We start from the raw sequence: 18,564 nt of genomic DNA on the forward strand, positions 1-18,564 counted from the left end.
CTTGCTTCTAGTCTTTATACTTCCCTCTTTAATCAGCCTCTTAATTCCTCTGTGCTGTGGGGAAAGTTAATTCCAGATTTCTAGTAATCCACACGAAAAAACAAAGTAGAGACAGAAGAACAAAGATAAAGAGGTCAGGTGAAAATATGTTTGTTAATTAAAACTGTTTCGTACCAAGCCTCAGTACATACCAACTCCTAACACATTATTTTCTCCTTGAAATTAATATATATGCGTGTATTACCCAAGTTGAATGAATAAAGATCCTAGTTATTCAGTAATATCATGAAAGTATTTATGAGAAACAAATGCAAAATGAAAATACTGTACAGGATTATAATGCAATCTAAGCCCCTATCATTAGGGTTAAATATAAGACTTTTCTTTCTCCTTTGCAAAAGTCACAGTTTAGATGGTGCAATCACTCTGGGTATTAGCTTTAAAAAAAGTACTCACTTGATTTATAAAATCAGTGGGCACAAAATAACAGGAAGATGACAGTTGTGTCAGTTTGATGTTGCTTATATTTTTGCTAATTTCTGATGCAACAATAATTTGTATTCTGTATTCAAGTTCGCTTTTATTTTGATGTCATGCCAAACATTTAGCTCATTCCACATGGGATTTCTAGACACCACTTTAACCATCAAAATAAAAAAAATATAATAAGAAACTTTAGGGTAACAAAACCACATAAAATTGATCAATTGTATCATACGTGCGGTAAAATACTTTGAAATAACATGTTTATATGCACATTTTTTTAAACTAGAAAAACATGCTGAAAGTCTAAAGTTTATCCTCATACAGATAAGTTTTTCCTAATTTGTCCTCTATTTCACTTAACTAGCTAACTCAAATGTTTTGAATGAGAAAAGCAAAATCCATATTTTAAGAATCTGTTTCCCTTATTTACTTGCCTTAAATATTGCATGGTTCCCAGTAAAAATGACATGAAACTCACCCTCTAGGCTCAAGACTCGAGGTTTCTTTATTAGTACCCAAGGGTAACTTTGTTCTGCAAATGGGAGATTCTGCATTCCAGAGTTTTAAAAAAAAGTCAGTATCACAGAGATACAGATACATCAGAACAAGTAGCAACATAGTATAAATAAGGTATGAACTATAAGAAGTGCAATAGAAAGTAATGACAAAGTGCTTCTACACACACACACGTATGCTCACCCACCCACTTGAAGTTTTTTTTTTTTTTGTGTGGAGTGTGTTGTCTTTTGCTTACTTTATGATAAAGCAGTATATCTGCAGGCAATGAAGCATTTTTGTATCTTTTTGTTCTCCACTTGGGGGGCAAAACTATCGAGTGGAGCAAAGCAGCTGGAATTCACTATGTAAGGGATTGGAACAGAGCTAACCTTAAGCTGTAGCTGTGAGGAGGACAGAACTGATCGGTTGAGTTTAAAGTGAATATGTAGGAGATTAAACAAAAAGGAAAAAATATAATGTAACTGAATCACAAAGGATTTGTAAGCATTTTGTAATATAAATATTTTATTTCCACTCAGCAGTGATTTCATTTTATTAATTTCTCAGTTTTGTTTTTCAATTCTGGTTTATCAGCACTAGAGGGAGCTTCATGCCCAGTATTAGAATAACTCCAGCTTGCCTTCTGTAGTGTCACAGCAGTGGGTCTCAGTAAATGGGGCAACTCACAAGTTTCATCTTGTGCTATTGCTGTCAGACATTATTTTAGTCTTATCAACACTTCCAGTCTGTGCATGTGTGTGTGTGTGTCCAAAAGACAGAGATAGAGTGTAAGAGAGCGGAAATGAGCGATCAGTGTGCAAGATACTGACTGACATTTATGCTTATGCTTGATGTATATGTGCCTGAGAGACATGCAGATCAAAAGATTTTCACTGAAGAGGAATGCTCCTTTGAGCTCCATCAATCCCTCCTGACATGTCTGTTCCTCAGTCCCACGCACACACACACACACACACACACACACTGATAGTCCTCCTTGCTCCAGCGTTAATTACAGGGACAGATAAAGCCCTGTCTTAGCAACGTATGCTGCTGCATGTGAAATACACCTGTGTGTCAGTGGATCAAAGCTGCCATTCTCTAAGGTGGAATTATTATTCAAAGAGAGGATGTAAATTAAACAGTACTCTGGTGTCATGTGTCTCTCCGATTCTCTCTTTTCCCGTCTCTCGCACACACACACCTGCATAATGCTGTCATCCCACATGCTTTGATGGTGCAAGGAGGTGTGTTTGACAGGAAACAAGGGCTGGGTCGAGGCATGTGGTGACACACTGGCACACGCACTGCATACATGTGGAGTAAAAAAGGGAAAAAGACAGTTGTGGTTGGCAGCCGTACTTCGATGGAGCTTCTGAGAAATGTGGGTGTGTGCCTGTGACTGTACGGTGTCAAAGTGTCTGTGTGTGGCTTCTCCGTTTGCAGCTGCGGGATCAAGCCCGAACTGGGAGCCTCCATGTGGGTAAACTGTGATTTGGCTATCTCTCTTCCTGGAGGAGATAAATCCCGACCATGCTGGTGTGTCAGCCACTCAGTAATTACTTCATCCTGTCACGACTGTCTGAGAATGCAAGCCAGTGGGAACTTGCACTGTCGCTCTTTCATTGACACAAGGCAAAAACACTCAGCATCTCTTTCATACGGCTCAGTGTCAGCTTGAGGGTGTTAGTCATCAGATTAACAGATGCAGAGGGATTGAATTTGGTTCAAAAGTTTTTACATCTGTGGATTTACTGCCAGTTATTCCAACTTGTACAGATGCAGTTCAATGTGTCATTTAAGCTTCAATTTCCCTGCTGACCTAAGTCATCTAATTCTAGCGTGCATGATGTCAAATTTAATTTGAAACTAAATCATGTTCTTGTGATCCACACGTAAGCAAGGAAAAAAATTATTGACTTGCAATATGAAATCTTTCACTAGATGTCATCATAGCCTCAGCTGCTTCCAAGCAAATTTGTGTAATGTGGAGAAGTGTTGGCCCAAATAATGCAACATGACGCTCTGATGTAATGTGATCATAAGTAACCTATGCAGATGTTGAATTACTCCTGTAGGCACTTGCTGAATATCTGTGCAGGAATTGCTGTATCATAGTATCAATCATGTGTAATTATTGTGTATTTCCATGACCTGAATCGACAGCTTTCCTGCCTGGACATGCTTTAAAGCCAAATAAAAGTCAATAGGATTAATCTGCGGGACTTAAAGCTTTTGTCAGTGGTTGTTAGGTGTTCATGTTTACTTACGACTTAATTGGTCCCAGCCTGTTATGGCCTGGAATGCTTTGATTATAGCCATTTAGGGAGGAAGAGTGGCGTTTGGATATCTTTTGACACAGGAAGAGAATGTCATTCTTTCCTCTTATCCTGCCCTCTGTTTGGGAAAAAAGGCAGAAGACAGAGGAGAAATGAGAGAGGGGCACAGGGAGGAGCTAACAGGGCTACGGCAAACACAAAGAATGGCTGCGGCACTGGACCCCTGCTGTCCCCTACTCTGCAGAAAGAACACACACACACCAGATTCCTGCTAAAAGGAATGAATGTGCCTTTTACTTTGAGGATTACTTTCCCAAATGTCAGGATGTAAACGGCACTTTTGGCGTGTCTGATCAGGTGGACAGGGTCTGCTCTGTCAGGTAGGGGGTGTCCTCCCTTTTTGCTCTTCCTGTCTGTGTTTTGGCATCAGAAGGAGCAAAGGAAAAGCAAAGCCCTGAAAGGATTTCCTCACTGTTTACTGTGGATGATCCTCATGGCTCCTGCGTGCTAAAGCTGGGCAAGGCAGGGCCCGCAAACGCAAAGCTCTGGGTGAATGAAAAACAGAAGAGGGGTTAGGATATAGAGTTAAACCTCCTCCTGCTGCACCAAGGAGACAAAAAGACGAAACATGCTTTTTGCTGTGTTCTTCTGACAGAATGTTGAAAGTTTTTAGACTTTACTTGACAGCTAAATTGCGTGGTTCATGTTGCTTTCACTGTTCAGGAGGGGAGGGAGTATGTTGGAGTGACTCTGAGGAATGGTGCATGGCTGTAAGTGGGTGGTTTGGGCTGTGCAGTGTGGGAGGCCAGGCCCCAGTGCAAATTAAAGACTTCTCTGTGAAAGTCCCAGACTCGGCTACAGTAATGCGAGTGTGTGTGTGTGTGTGTGTGTGTGTGTGTGTGTGTGTGTGTGTCTGAGTGACTGAGCCTGTGTGTAAGCGGCTGGCGGGGAAGCGACCAGCCCTCCCTCTTTTTATTTTTTTAACCAGTCATTAAAAATAAGCCACAACTCAGCCCCGGTACACACTGAGAGACAGCGAGAGGGAGAGGAAGAATGCATCTCCTCTTTCTCCTCCCTTTCTTTGAGCTTTGCTGCTTCACTAACCAAGTAAAACGGGGAGGAAAAGGGGGAGGAGGGGGAGGTTGTGTTCAAGGGGGACTGATTCCACTCAGAGGTTTTTAAGACGCACACTCAGACCCCTCCCCCGTGTAAAAGAGTAGCTGGAGTTTTTTTTCTATCCAGGAGGGGAGAGAGAGAGAGAAAGAGATGAATGGGGAAAGGAATGCAGGAGACAAACGAGTGCTCTCGGCAGGAGAGTGGGAATGTTGGAGAGACTATTGTTCCCCCCCCCACACAAGATTGTGCAGGGAGTGGATGTAAACACGTAGGAAGAGAGAGAAGAGGGGTGTGAAAACTCACACCTGAGGGACAGATAGAGCTCTGTAGCATCGACTCTGATATTCATATTTACCCTCGTACATGCTGTCTCCATTGCTGCTCTGGACACACACAGATGCACACACATGCAGCCAGTGCCTATAGCTGCCATCTCGTCTTTCCCTCCGCCCCCTTCCACCCCTTCAACAGGATGTATAGGGTCAGAGGGTCAGGACTGGAAACCACAAAAGACAGTATGCGTCAGTGTAGCCTGGTTCTTGTTCCAAATCCCCCCATAGCCCCTCTTGTACCTCCTACCTTTTCTATCAGCCCCTGTTTTTTCTCTCATTTTCCTCTCTTTTTCTCCAAACTTTCCGTCTCTCTCTCTCTCTCTCTCTCTCTCTCTCTCTCTCTCTCTCTCTCTCTCTCTCTCTCTCCTCTCTCTCTCTCTTCCCATTCGTCCTCCCCCGCCTGCCCACGTCGTTCCTCCTCTCATATAGGAGACGCAGAAGACCTTACATTTGGTTTTGGGCCCAGATGGCTTTAGCATGCCTCTGGCGGTGGATTAAGCCCGCCAGTGTCTCCTTTCCCGTCCATGTGCAAGTGGTCAGGACAAAGAACGTCAAACAGGGGGAAAGGAGGAAGGAATGCGAGGGGGGAAAAAAGCCAGGACTGTGAAACAACACCGACGCTGATGTTTCACGGCATTCCTGGAAGAGTAAACTTAAGCACTTGTAAAAAACGTCAGCCAGCTTTCCTGTTACTTTTTGTGCCCAGTCATTTTATGAATCAAGTTTTTTTTTGCCTCTTGGACTTAATCCCCAGAGTGCTTGTTGCATGCAAACCATGGAAAGAAGTGAACTTTTGACCACATTCTGCTGCATTTATATGTAAATAGCAGCAGTGATCCTTCATGTAATGACATGACACCAGCATTGTGTTTCAGCCCTCTCACTTAGGGCTGATTCTTGTGTGTGTATGTCAGGGTTCAGACAAAGTCTTGAAAGTTTGGAAAATGTTTCATTTTTAACCGTTTCAAGGCTAGAAATAATGCTTGAATATGAGTATACTCTTTGAAAAAAGCACGATTTTAAACATAATCTGGTCAATAATTCACTCATGTATACAAAATATTTAATTATTCAAAATAAAATGATCCCATCATATTTGTTTGTTATCTCTTAGCATCTCACACCAGATACAGAGCTAGATTGACTGAAATGAGAGCAAAAAATAAAAAGGGAAATCCATCTGCTTTTTTGGGATTTTGGAAAATTATGATTCATAATTTAGATATCTTGATAAAGCCTTCAAGTGTCTGGACATTTTTTTGTTTAGGTATGTTTGAAATGCTTGAAAAGTGCTTGACTTTTACTTTTAAAAAAGCTTTAGGAACACTGTGTGTGTGTGTGTCAGCCCTTTGTCTTTGTCTGTCTTGCTGAGTGTTTGCTATTTCGTCCATTACTCCCCAGGCTTGCGGTTATGTTTTCCTGTACTGGGCTTTAACTCCGTAGACTTTCAGTTCTTGTGGACAATCTGTCATGTTTTATCAGGGAGCTTTGTTTGGCACTTGGAGACAGTGTGGTGGCAACATTGCTGTGTTGTTGTGGGTATTTTTAGTGTAGCAGACACTGGGCTAAGTGTGCTGTATTATCCACTTAGCAGCACAAAATGCCACCAGTAAGCCTCTGTCCTCTCCTCTTCTTTCACGCTATCTTTAAATGTGTGTGCTCAACGTTAACAAGCTCCATATTCTGAGATTTATGTCGACCTAGTCACTGCTCAATCACAAAGCCAGTTTCATTTAATGACTAACTGATCCCCCCCAGCTCCATGAATCTGTTTTTAGGTATGCCACAACTTGTTACTGTTGCCCGTGCTGTCATTGCCGGCACATGCGATGTGTCACTCCGCACAGCGAGCCAGTCTACTCTTAAAGTCTCAGTCAGTCGGTGAGCAATGCTGTGGGAAATGAGTGCAGTGAAAGCATGCGTGAGATGTGTGGGCGTGTTAGCTTTAGCGCTGGGGCTAATGCTCAGGTTTATGCCCCACGAAGCAGCTGGAATGTACAGGAACTGAAGGAAACAGCACAGCACACGTATATCCCGTCCTATCCCCCTTTTCTCTCCTCCTTTTTTCTCACTTATCTTTCTATTATTCTTTCTTTATCTCCTTCCCTCTCCTCTTACGTTGAGTGACTATGCTCTCTCTTTCAACCCCCTGCAGGCAGGCCTTTTTTGACAGAAACAAAAGACTGATGTGTCTCTTCATGTGGTTGTGGACTAGTCAGAGTAAAGCCCTTGCCAAGAAGCAATGGAGAACAATGGAAACGGCCTGGAGCCCTTGCAGGGCAGGTCTAATGAGAAAACTGCCGTCATGTAAGAAAAGTCTTCAGGAGATTAGCTCACATGCTTCAGTACTGTACAAGGAGGAACTTTAGGATTACATGTTTATACTAAATCCTGGATGACTAACCCTGACAGGGCAACAAATGTCACTTAGCTGCTATTTACAGGTTGGATGACTACACAACTGTTACAGTAAATGTCAGTTATTTTGAAATTTAGAGGGATTTATAACCTCAGTTACATATTTCAAGAGTGAAATGTCACTTCTCCGACAAAGATAAACGACAAAACACTCAAGGCCGAAGGGAATTTGGAATGAATCTGATCACAACTCTCAAATTTTATTTCCCCGCCCCATTGTTTTGTAACTCTCAGCATGTCTCTCCCTGCCTGTCACTGATTGACAGGGTGAGAAGAGCGTCAAGCCATAAAAGAGGAATGCAGGTAACCAGGCTCTCTATTTGAACTTGAAGCTCGGGGAAAGTGGGTTAAGTGAAGTAAATCTATTGCCTAACAGCGAGCAGCTGCCTGCCAGATTTAGCCGTGGTTGACAGTTGTAAACACACTCTTATCTACTGATTCAGGAGACACAAGCCTGCCAGAGCAGTTACCCACTGTTGACACGGGTTTCTGTCAAAAGGGGCACACTGAGCACACAGCTTTGTTGATAGCACTGTTGGTCGGACACCGGAGGCATATTTAACAAATGTTTTGTGCTGATATGCATGCTTATGTTTAACTGCAGCAGTTAGTGCAGGATGTTTACAACACTAGTACCATTTGCAGTGAGAACTCCCTCCCCGACAAGCACTCACACATGCTAAATATACTTCTTTAAAAGGCTCTTGCAGACTGCCACCTTCCCCTCACGCCCACGCACACACACACACACACACACACACACACACACACACACAGGCGCACACAGTGAGCTATTGTGTCTGAGAGAGTTCAGGCATCTGGAGAGCAGAAACCCTCTTTGCTGACCTCTGACCTCTGGAGGCTGAGAGGCGTAGACTGACATGAGGCTCTCTGAGAGACTTTCAGGTGACTCAGAGGACTATATTGTATTCTCTGTGTGCAGGGGTTGTTGTGTGTCTGCAGTATTAGCTGATTAGCAGTGATAAGTGATAAGCAACAAGTCTGCTGTCATCGGTTGTTTTAGCACATTAAAACATATTAAAAGTCAAAGCTTTTTGTAGTTCTTTCTCATTTAAAAAAAAAAGTAATTCATACTGGAGGCTGAGTTAAGTCATTCAGTACGCTCCTTGTATTGCTGCATTGTTGTTTACAACAGCAGTGTAATGTCAACCTGTGTGAACATTTCAGGTTATTGTCATCTCATGACTCTGCCCCGGAAATCCAGTGACAAGCTTTTTTGACAGGGATCCAAGACAAACTGGTTGGTAGAGTTCAGCACTCAGCTGCACAAAGCCCACGCTTCAGGGCTGGAAACATTATTGGATATTCATTTGCAACACAGTGGCACCCAGTTGCTCTCTCCGTGCTGTTATCCTGGTGTTTATTTGATTTTTAATTTACACTAGCTGCGACCCATTATTCCTGCAGTGTGTCCGTGTTGGCTGGTGTTACGGTGGGTGTCAGTGCAGCTGCAGTGTACCCTGTCAAGGTAAACAAATGGCCAACAGAAGCTCCCCTCTGCTTGCTGCTGGTTAAACACCAAGCCTCCCGGCAAACTTCATGTTGCTATGTGTCGCCATGGTGACGCCATCACAAAGGACTCCAGCTGGTTCTCTGTGCGTGTGTTTGTGTATGACAGAGAGATAGAGGGAGAGGGAGACGGACAAATGGACAGAGAGCGAGCAGACGGAGCCAGGCAGTAACTCTCTGATTTACCCTCATCCCTCCTCCTCCTCCTCCTCAGTCTTGTTCAGCTCCTCTTGTCTGTTCACTATTCTCTGCCCTCTCCCCTCTGGCAGACCCTCATCCCAAACACAGTGCAGCTGGGCTCAGCTGTCAATGTTCCCCCATACCGACCGCCCCCTTTCCGGGCCTTTGTATTTGTTTGGATGGTGGTGGATTTGCCCTTGCCCCCCGCGCGGGGGAGCCCGTTCCTGTTAGCTAGCCTCTTAAACCAAACCGTCTGCTCTTTGAAGTGGCCTATCACACAGATACACAGATTGGAGATTACAAGGCAGCTGCCTGCCTTCAATCTGTCCAGTAACATGAACACGCTGATTAAATAAAGGAAACACCTATGCAGACACACAAATGGGACAGCAGAGCCAAAAAAGAGGTGGCCAGCAAGTCTGTTTTTGTTCTGAAGACTGGAGAACTGAATGGAGACTTTGCTTTGTCTCAGGGGAGGGAAGAGGGCTTTCTTTGATATTATCAAGCCCAGAGGTGGGGGAGTGCTCTGCCAAGAAGAACTGCTATTCACACCAAGTTGTCGGCATGGGACTTTTGAAGTATTTGTCAAAAGAGGGATTTGGCAGAGAGCCACTAGAGTTTTGTCATTCACAAACTCTTCTCTTTGGGATGACAATGCTCGCAGCGGGCTGCAGCTACCTCTGTGAGGGAAGAGAGATGAAATTCCACAATTCCACTTCCATTAAGTGAGGAAGTTGTTCTCGCTTCACAAGAGAATATGAATGATGTCTTTCTTGTCCGGTGATCAAAGCTCATCTAACCCGATATTATAGAGTGGAAGAAATAACTTTTTTTGTGTGCTCGGCAGAGTTTATCTGGTTGGTGAAGAGAGCTTTCCACATTCCTTCTTAAGGGTCTGATGGAATCCTGCGTCACATTCCTACTTCACTCTGTCCTTGACTGTCTGTGTGCGTGGGAGGTCCAGAGCAGTGTAGCTGTCTAATGCATTCATGGCTGCAAGAGGATCAAACTATTTTCTTATCATTTCTGTGGAAACTGAACTTGGCTGCTGTTTTATCAGGACAGTTGTTTTGGTCAGATGCTCTCCCCTCACTACTGAATATGAAGATCCATTTTGGGTTCATTTTCAGAGGTTTTCTAGCATAGGAACTTTTGATGACACACACTAACATCCAAGTCACTGGCATGGCAAGTCACTGTTGACAACCGCTCCAGATGAATGGAGAGCATATCAGTGGCAGGAAGCCTGTGGTTGGCCTTGATGTGGAGAGGTTGAAACGTTAAGCTGGTTTGTGTCAATGTTATTTGTGTTCCTTTGCGCCTGTGTGTGTGCACGTCTGCAGGCCCCTGTGCGCATGCATGTTTGCGTGGGCATGTTCCGACTCCCAAGTGTGTTTACTTAACCTGTCTTGACATTCAAAAACCCCCCTGTCATTCTCCGGCGTGTCTGGCTCTCGCAGTGACAGCTAGGTGGGACATGGCGCGTCGTCTCCTGTTTCATACGGCGCTTTATTGAGCGGATGAAAACCCTCTGTTCTTTAACCCTTCTCTGGGCCTGAGAGGAGCGCACACACACACATATACAGCCATCCAACATGCACACAGACACAAACACATACACACGAGTGTGACTTTTAGATGACTTCAGGGGATAGAAGCTCTGAAAGGGGCTGACATTCTATCCTTTGAACCTCCACGCCTGATAGGGGCAGGACCTCGCCCTCTCCCTCTGTGTGAGTGCATGTGAGTGCTCGCTGTGTATTTTTTGTTCTCTTGTGGGTCTGTACTCGCTGACCTTTCTGAAGATTAGCCCTCGGATGTCAATCATATTCCCTAGGCATCTGTAAAAAGTTGAGACAGTGCTGCATATCGCGGCATGCTCAGATGATGCCGCCTAAGATGTCTTTGGCAGTAATTCCTGCATATACAGTACCTCTCAAAACATGACATTAAGCTGTACAAGGAAATACAGTAAGTCATCTTCTTTTGTCTCTCTTGTGGTTTTGTTACCCCACCATCTAAGGCGCTCACATTAGCAACTGTGATCTCATCTCAAAGCAGCATTCATCCTGTCTGAGGACTTTCCAGCTTGTCAAAACCTGACTGAAATCTTGTCGTCCAATCACTGCTGGCGAGGCAGGAGGAGGGTGGGTGGAGGGCGGCGGATGACACTGACAAACCAAAAGGATGAAGTCAGCCCTCTGTTCACCTCCAATATGTCCGGGCCTCTCTGTAGCTGTCAGTGAGATGGCAAGAAACAAAGCAAACAACATCCTGCTCTAATAGTTTTAGACATGGCTGCTCGTGCTGGGTGTGGCTGGCAACAGTTGTCTGCTGCACGCAGAGCAGTGATCTCGCAGCGGTAGGATGTTTGTCTTTTGTAGGGATTAAAAGGGATCCAGGAAACCCGGTGTCCTAGTTTTGCTGCAGAGCAGAGAGAGGGCGACCTAGTTTAGATGATAGCACCGGGCCAGGAAGGAGATTCCAAGGCATAATGTAGTTAGGAGGTGGCTGTTTTTGTCCCTCTATACACAGGCTATGTTTTTTGTCTGTTGGCATGTTCCTATACACAGACCTCTGAGTCAGTGTGTGTGAGAGGCTCCATTGTCTCTGCAGAACCTGTAGCTGTAACTTGAGAGGCAGAAGCACTGACAGAAAGAGGGAGCCTGTTAAACAGTACTGTGAGGCTTTTTTTAATATCTATTTGCTTGAATTTAATACAAAGCCTTTAGATTGTACTGAGTGTTCCACCTATCTCCAACAATAACAACTCACTTATTTGCTTTATCATAAATATAATTCAACCTCTGTCCAATTATGTGTGCAAACGACAGCAAGGCACACAAACACGCAGGGCTATATTCAGCACTATCAAATTGTTCTGGATGTGTACAGTAAGTGCGTAGAGGGCTTAACCATCTAGATCAGTGGGTCAAGTGGCTGACATACTAATCCTATTACTAGACGAGGCTCTGATTTGTTAAAGTTGCCCCTAATCTACTGTCCATTTTGACTCCGACACAGACAACTAAGACCTCTGGGTAAACTGTCAGCTGTCACCAAAGTCATTTTCCTTTCAGGCAGTGATTCATTCATGCAAAATATTTTTGGTGTTATTCATGTTTTTTTTTATTACAATATGTTCATCCACTTTCTGTGTTGAATAACATGCTTGCATGCCATATTTTCATACTTTTATTCTCAATTTGCTCCCATCTTGTTTTGCTTGGGGGCCATTTTTGCAAAAATGACAGGAGGCCTGGGGCTAGTTCATGAACAAATATCAGTAATATTTTATCAATTAATATTGAAACAGTAAAAGGCCCAGAACTGATCTTTCTTTGATTTTTTTTATTCTTTTTCAAAATAACTGATAATTAACTAAATAAACTTGGCACAGCCTGTGTGACAGATGAATCAGATATTTACTGCATTTAAAAGCCGCAGCTGCATTTTAGTTGTAAATGCTTTTGTTACATTTGAATGCAACATTAAACATAGCTGGAACCTCCTCCATTATGCAATCACTCAGATGTTGGAATGACCCATAAACCATAAGCATAAACTGCTCCTATAAGGTTCAGAATGAAAAGCATATTTAGCCCGTAACCTTCTGTCTGGGGAGTCCGGGGTATTCCCCCCAGCTCCATTTGATGCTTTTTATGCACCTTAATTACATTTAAGTATAAAAAAATTCCCAGTGTGAATCAATTTATTTTCATTGTAAATTACAAGTTGTTTAGTGGACCACCCTGCACCCTATTGTGGGCCAGATTTGGCCCGCTGGCTGTAAGTATTATTCCAGTGTATTCCAGTGATCTGGTAGCCTGGCTAAACTTCCATAAAGTTCAGGAACTCACAAGAGACAAATAAAAAATGTTGAAATTGCTGCAGCAGATATCCTGGCTTTTTAGTCTAGTAACTTAAAAAACACCATATCCTATATTTCCCAGAATGCAACTCAACCCTGCCTCCTAAATGCCTATTTCCAACCCACATCTCCAGTTTATACTGCAGAAATAAGTGTTCACTTTCATTTTTATACTTTCATCTTTCTCTCTCCTCCCTACAGTGTCATCATGCATCACCACCTACAAGAAGACACCTCCCCCGGTCCCACCACGGACCACCCCGTCCAAACCCTTCATATCCATCACGGCACAGAGCAGCACCGAGTCCGCTCAGGACGCCTACATGGACGGGGGCTCCGGCCCTCGGACGGGCATCAGCTCCCAGCCGGGCCTGTCCAACTCCACAGAGAGCATCGACAGCATGAAGGCCCTGACAGCAGCCATAGAGGCGGCTAACGCTCAGGTGCACGGCCCTGCCAGCCAGCATGTCACCAACAGCACCATCACCATCACTGCCACCGCCACCACCTCTGCCGTCGCACACGTCTCCGCAGACAGCAAAGCGCAGAGGGAAGCGCTCCGCAAGTGCCTCTCCATAGGGATCCAGGTTTGTGGATGAGCCTGGGTTTCTGTTAAAGTTTTTAAATAAAACTCTGGCATGCGGCTTGACAGTTTCTCCCCTCCTCTTAGGTGGACCCAGAGGAAGGAGGGCAGACAGAGGAGCAGTCGAAATTCCAGTCGATAGGAATTCAGGTGGAGGATGAGAGATGGTGAGTCGAGAGACAAAGAGAGGAAAAGAAGGAGGTTTAAAAAGTGTGACTGGATATTTCTGATGGGAGGGATGAGGCAGAGATGTGGACTTGTGGAGACAGAGAGAGGTTTGTAGTGTGTCTTGCAAGCTTTTGCCCCCCTGCACTGGCTTTCCTGCAGCAGCTGTCCCCAGTTCAGGGGAGGTTGGCGTCAGAGCCCCCTCAGCCAGGGGCCCCAAGTGACAGCTGGGCCAGAGGATGTGGTGCAGGGAGCTGGGATGGTGGAGGGGGTGAGTTGACAGCCATCTGTTGCTCCAGTCATTGTGATTCAGGCTACTTTGAGGCTGTGTGTGTGTGTGTTTGCGTGTGTGTAGGAGGGGAGGGAGCGGGAAAGAGGGAGGGTGTTTTATTGGGTTTGTTTAGCTCTGAGAGAGGCTGCTGTGCTGTCAGCTACAACTTCTCAGTCTGCAACAAGTTCCCAGTTTGAGGAGAAGCAGCCTAGTGTGCATGATGTTTCATTAGCTCACATTGCAGCAGGCTTATCGAGGCCTCTGGTTAAACACGCAGGCATTTATGGTTTCTTTGTCTGCTTTTCGTTCACCCTGTCAAACAGTGACCTTCTGTAGGGTGAGGGAAGTTGACAAATTTAGCCACGGCGCTGGTTTCATGCTGCAGCCAAGGCATGCTCCGGGAATTCAAAGAGACATCACCTTTAATCAAAGGTCACAGTGAGGGCTGAGTCCAGCACTTTAAAACACACACTTACACAGTGTCAGGGAATGTGAGGGGCTTTCTGAAAGGGGAGGTCTCAGCTGACCGGCCAAGCTCTGAGTTCCTGGACTTGCCAAGCCAAATATTAACTCACCCAGACACCTTCACGTCTGCGGAGGCTTGGATGTTATGCAGCACTGCAGCTTAGTGCATTTCTCTGGTTAATATTTGGAGGAGGTGGGAGGGTGTTTTTGTTGGTGCATGTTAGAATGTTTACCTGTTGGCATGCACTTGTGTCTGTGTTGGTCCATGTATGCGCGTGTGTGTGTACCTGGGAGGTCTGGGCATGCTGCCCCCTACATTAGATTCCCAGACAGTGAGAGTGCCAAACTCCTACGGCCTCGCTCTGGTGCTCAAACTGCCCCATTTGTGTCTGTGTGAATGTGAAAGAGAGTGTGTTTTTATATGCAGCAGTCCCAGGTCATAACCTCACCTCGCTGTTTGAACTAGGATTAAGAGAGAGGGAGTGGGAGAGAGCTGTAAAAGAGATGAACACAACCAACACCAGGCTTGTCTTTAAACAGATTTATTTCTGTATTGAAATGTTGGAGAAAATTGATTTAATTTATTCCCTCAAAGATCTGTGACTCAACTGCTAAAGGCTTAGTTTTTTATGCACTTATAAAATTGTAGAACTGCTTTGATGGATTAATTGAGGGATATTTTTGGGGCATTGCATGTTTGGGGTCTTGAGTTGGTGGTCACCAGATGGCTTTGCAGTCACAGGGGAAGTGGGCATTGCTCATGGTCCTAGTGACTAAAACATATGCACAACCATCTTGAAAAGTCAACTTAAGGCACAGCTAGACCTCCCTGCCTTTTTATTTTTGTCCCGACTGACTGGAGGTTTGTCATTACTGGCATAACACAAACAAAAAAGAAGCCTCAGACGCATATGCAATGGTAAATGTCAATTTGTGGTGCGCAATAGCATGAGCTGTGTAGTACTGTGTTTCTGTCATCCAACATATCTGTTTCAACATGTTCTGGTGCTTCTTTTTAGTTCCAAATAAGACATCAGGGTGTTTTTGTGAATAAAGGCTGGTTTAAATTATGTTTTATGCAGATGAGAGGAAAACAATTACAATTTAAAACAGAAACCTAGAGGTTAAGAAGCCCTCCAAAAGCAGCAGCATGTGGAATGTAAGACTCCACCTCTGTTGTGATTTATAACTTTCTGTCATGTTCACCACATGAATGAAATGAGAACATGGACTTTCTGCGTTTTTTATGTGCACCTCTTTTCTCCTGTACACCCTCCTGATATTTTATAGTATCCTCTCTCTCTCTCTAACATAACATCTCTCTTCCTTGTTCTTTTTGCCTCCTGTCTATTGATATGTCTGTCTTTCTGTCTGGGCTGTGTTTGGCCTTGCCCGTCTCTGCCCCTGCAGGAAGTTGTTAGCAGGCTGATAGAAAGCAGGCTGAGGTCATTAGAACTGAACACCTGCTCGGAGGAGTTACTCTTTAACTGCTCTTCACACACACTCGCACTCGCAGGGCTGCTTGCACGTACACATAAAGCACACACTCGATGTGTTTGATGTAGACGAAGCCACTCCCTTGTTCTTGCTCTCTCTTTTTCTGTTCACGGAAGAGAAGAGATGAATGAGAAAAAGGGGAGGTTAGAGATGAATAGGTAGCTTCGAGGAGGAGTGTGCGTCCGGAGACGGGTCGAGGCAGACGTGTTGGAGCTGTGATCATTTGTGTGTGTCGTGCTGCAGGCAGGTCAAGCTAAGGGTTCATGTGTGTGAGGATTGTGGGCATGTTTGGATCAGAGTACAGCTAGCAGGCTGGCAATTCAATCTTTTTTCAGGCTTGGCAAAGTTGTTTCTTATTACTAATTTACTACGTTTGGACAGCAAAATAGTAAATGTGTAGACCTACACATGCCAGATAGTAGAGTAAGGCATGGTATATTAGAATTTAATTTTGTGTGTGTGTGTGCATTAGGACATATGTGTACTCTATCTGTGGAGCAACTCTCCATGCGGGCCCTTATGTAAGCTTATCAAAGTGTAGCTCTTGTTTGCGCCTTGGTACACTTTGTTTGTGTTAATAAAATATGTGCTTTGAGTCATGTACCACTTTGAGTTGTAATCTTGCAGTGATTACACTGCTGGCTCTTCCAATCACCGTGCAGTAAGCTGGCAAGGTTCCCCCCAAACACCAGCGTCCCTCTGGCGTCCCATTCATTACTGGGGTGGTGAGCTGCTCTATAGAACGTAGCCAAAATGTGTGTGTGTTGATTTAATCTTTGCACATGAGTGTGTGTTTGTCTGTTGTTGCACGTAGTGTGGAGGGACTTGGCAAAGGCTGCCCGACAGCGGCACAAAGCCTCTACGAGCCAAATACGACATGGCACACCCAGCTGTAGAGAGTGGTCCCAGGTGTGTGCGTGTAAGAGTGTGTGTTTGTGTGCATGTGCCATTTGTTTACGTGCATCAGCCCCAGAGAAGGGCTTGCGGTGTGACAGACGACTGCACACTCTGTTGCTTCTGAATGAGCCAGGTGACAAAACACACACACACACACACACACACACACACACACACACACACACAAAAGACACAAAAGACACTACAAAAGCTATTCATGGCTATCAGTGATGAGATTCTGTGATCATTTCAGTTTTTCATACTGGGATCACCTCCAAGAACTGTGTGTAAACTATATTATCATAATTACTGCTAAAAGCGAGACAATCATGTGCTATCGCTGTTCAATTTGAGTATCCGTAATCCATCACAGAAAATCAGACATTTAAAATAATCTCTGCTTCCTTTTCCTAGTTATCGCAGGATGACCCGCTCCAACAGCGTGACCACGGCGGTGCAGGCTGACCTCGATGATCCCACAGACGCCCCTCAGCTGCCGCCGCGTCACTGTGCCACCATGCCTCGCCAGCACTCCCGTGATTCCTCTTCTACCGTCAGCATCCAGGGCTCGGGGAACCACTACCATGCTTGTGCTGCTGACGACTACGGGGAGGTGGGGTTCGACCCTTCGATCCTGCCCCCTCCGGACCCGTGGATGGACATCGTGGCCGAGCCAGAGGCTGACGGTCTGGAGGGTGTCGGACGATCGGTGTGTCCCCGTGACGGCCGCTGGTTCCTCAAGCTGCTGCAGGCTGAGACAGACCGCATGGAGGGCTGGTGTCGACAGATGGAGCAGGATGAGATGGAGAATGAGCTGCCTGATGAGAGTGAGTTGAGTCATAGAGCATTAAACTCTGATGATCATCCTCTCCTCTCCTCTCCTCTCCTCTCCTCTCCTCTCCTCTCCTCTCCTCTCCTCTCCTCCCCTCTGATTCGGAGGGTGCTGGTATTCATGGTATTGAACCACAATAGCTGCTTGTTCCTGGTTCGGGCCCTCTGGCCTCCACAGACATACCGTGCATACTTATCAATAGGCCGCTGCTGGCTTCAGCCACACATCTGTCCTTTAGACACACTGTATAATGAACTCTCACACAAACACAGTGAAGGGGTTTCTCTCAGCGCTCCTCCAGGCAACTATTTGATCTTGACATAACACACATACACACACTCCGAAACATGTCTGCATACACACTTCTAAATATGTTTTATGCACATACCAGACAGAGCAAACAAGCCCCAGGCGGTAGGCACTGTATGTATTTATACCTGTCCTTACTTTGCAGCTTATTTCACGTCTTACCGAAAATGTCATTGTTTATGCAGCCAGTGTGCTGTTATGGTTCCAGGCAAGATATTCTCTCACAGAACGTGCTGAACAGGGAGGCTGTCTCAAGGTTATGTTTTCCCAGATCCCACGCTACCATGTGCACACACACACATGCACACACACAACCTGAAGGGGTTGAAGACATTGTATCTGTAGTGCAGATTCATTACTCCCCCTCTCAGTTTCTGATCCCATTTTTTTTCTCATGTTGACTAATGTATGCACTGACAGTTCCTCTCCATAGGGATCTGCAAGTCAATAGGACTTAGACTGGAGTCAGGTTATGCAGAACAACCTTGTTTATCGCAAATGTCATTCTGAAAAACAACATTGTAAAAGAAACAAAAATGGACATTCTTTTAGGGCCATGTGCTTTATTTATAAGTTTCTTTTTGTGTGACAGCTCCGAAAACAAGAATATTTTTAATTGTATGCATTTTGCAGGTTCTCGGATGCTATTTATATATTTCTTTGGAAGGATATATACAAGTGCTTTTCAATAATTATTCCACTTCTGTAATTAATTCTGTTCCTGAGAGATAAAAGACGATTCTAGTGTATCCTTTTCTGTTGCATCACAAATGCAGCCTCTCTAGTGCTGCAACATGCCTGCAGTATGCGGTTCTGTGAGTAATTGCATTGTGAA

At 44.8% G+C, this 18,564-nt stretch overlaps 1 protein-coding gene across 1 annotated transcript in view; it reads left to right on the forward strand.

Moving 5' to 3' along the window:
- dlgap1b (discs, large (Drosophila) homolog-associated protein 1b) overlaps nt 1–18,564 on the forward strand; it is a 103,204-nt gene that overhangs the window by 79,631 nt on the left and 5,009 nt on the right. Inside the window, exons 9-11 of the mRNA XM_059326792.1 lie at nt 12,912–13,297; nt 13,381–13,460; nt 17,003–17,415. Of these exons, the coding sequence (XP_059182775.1) occupies nt 12,912–13,297; nt 13,381–13,460; nt 17,003–17,415 (879 nt within the window). The remainder of the gene's footprint in view (nt 1–12,911; nt 13,298–13,380; nt 13,461–17,002; nt 17,416–18,564) is intronic.

The sequence above is a fragment of the Centropristis striata genome, chromosome 23 (assembly GCF_030273125.1).
Source record: "Centropristis striata isolate RG_2023a ecotype Rhode Island chromosome 23, C.striata_1.0, whole genome shotgun sequence".
Taxonomy (NCBI): Eukaryota; Metazoa; Chordata; class Actinopteri; order Perciformes; family Serranidae; genus Centropristis; species Centropristis striata.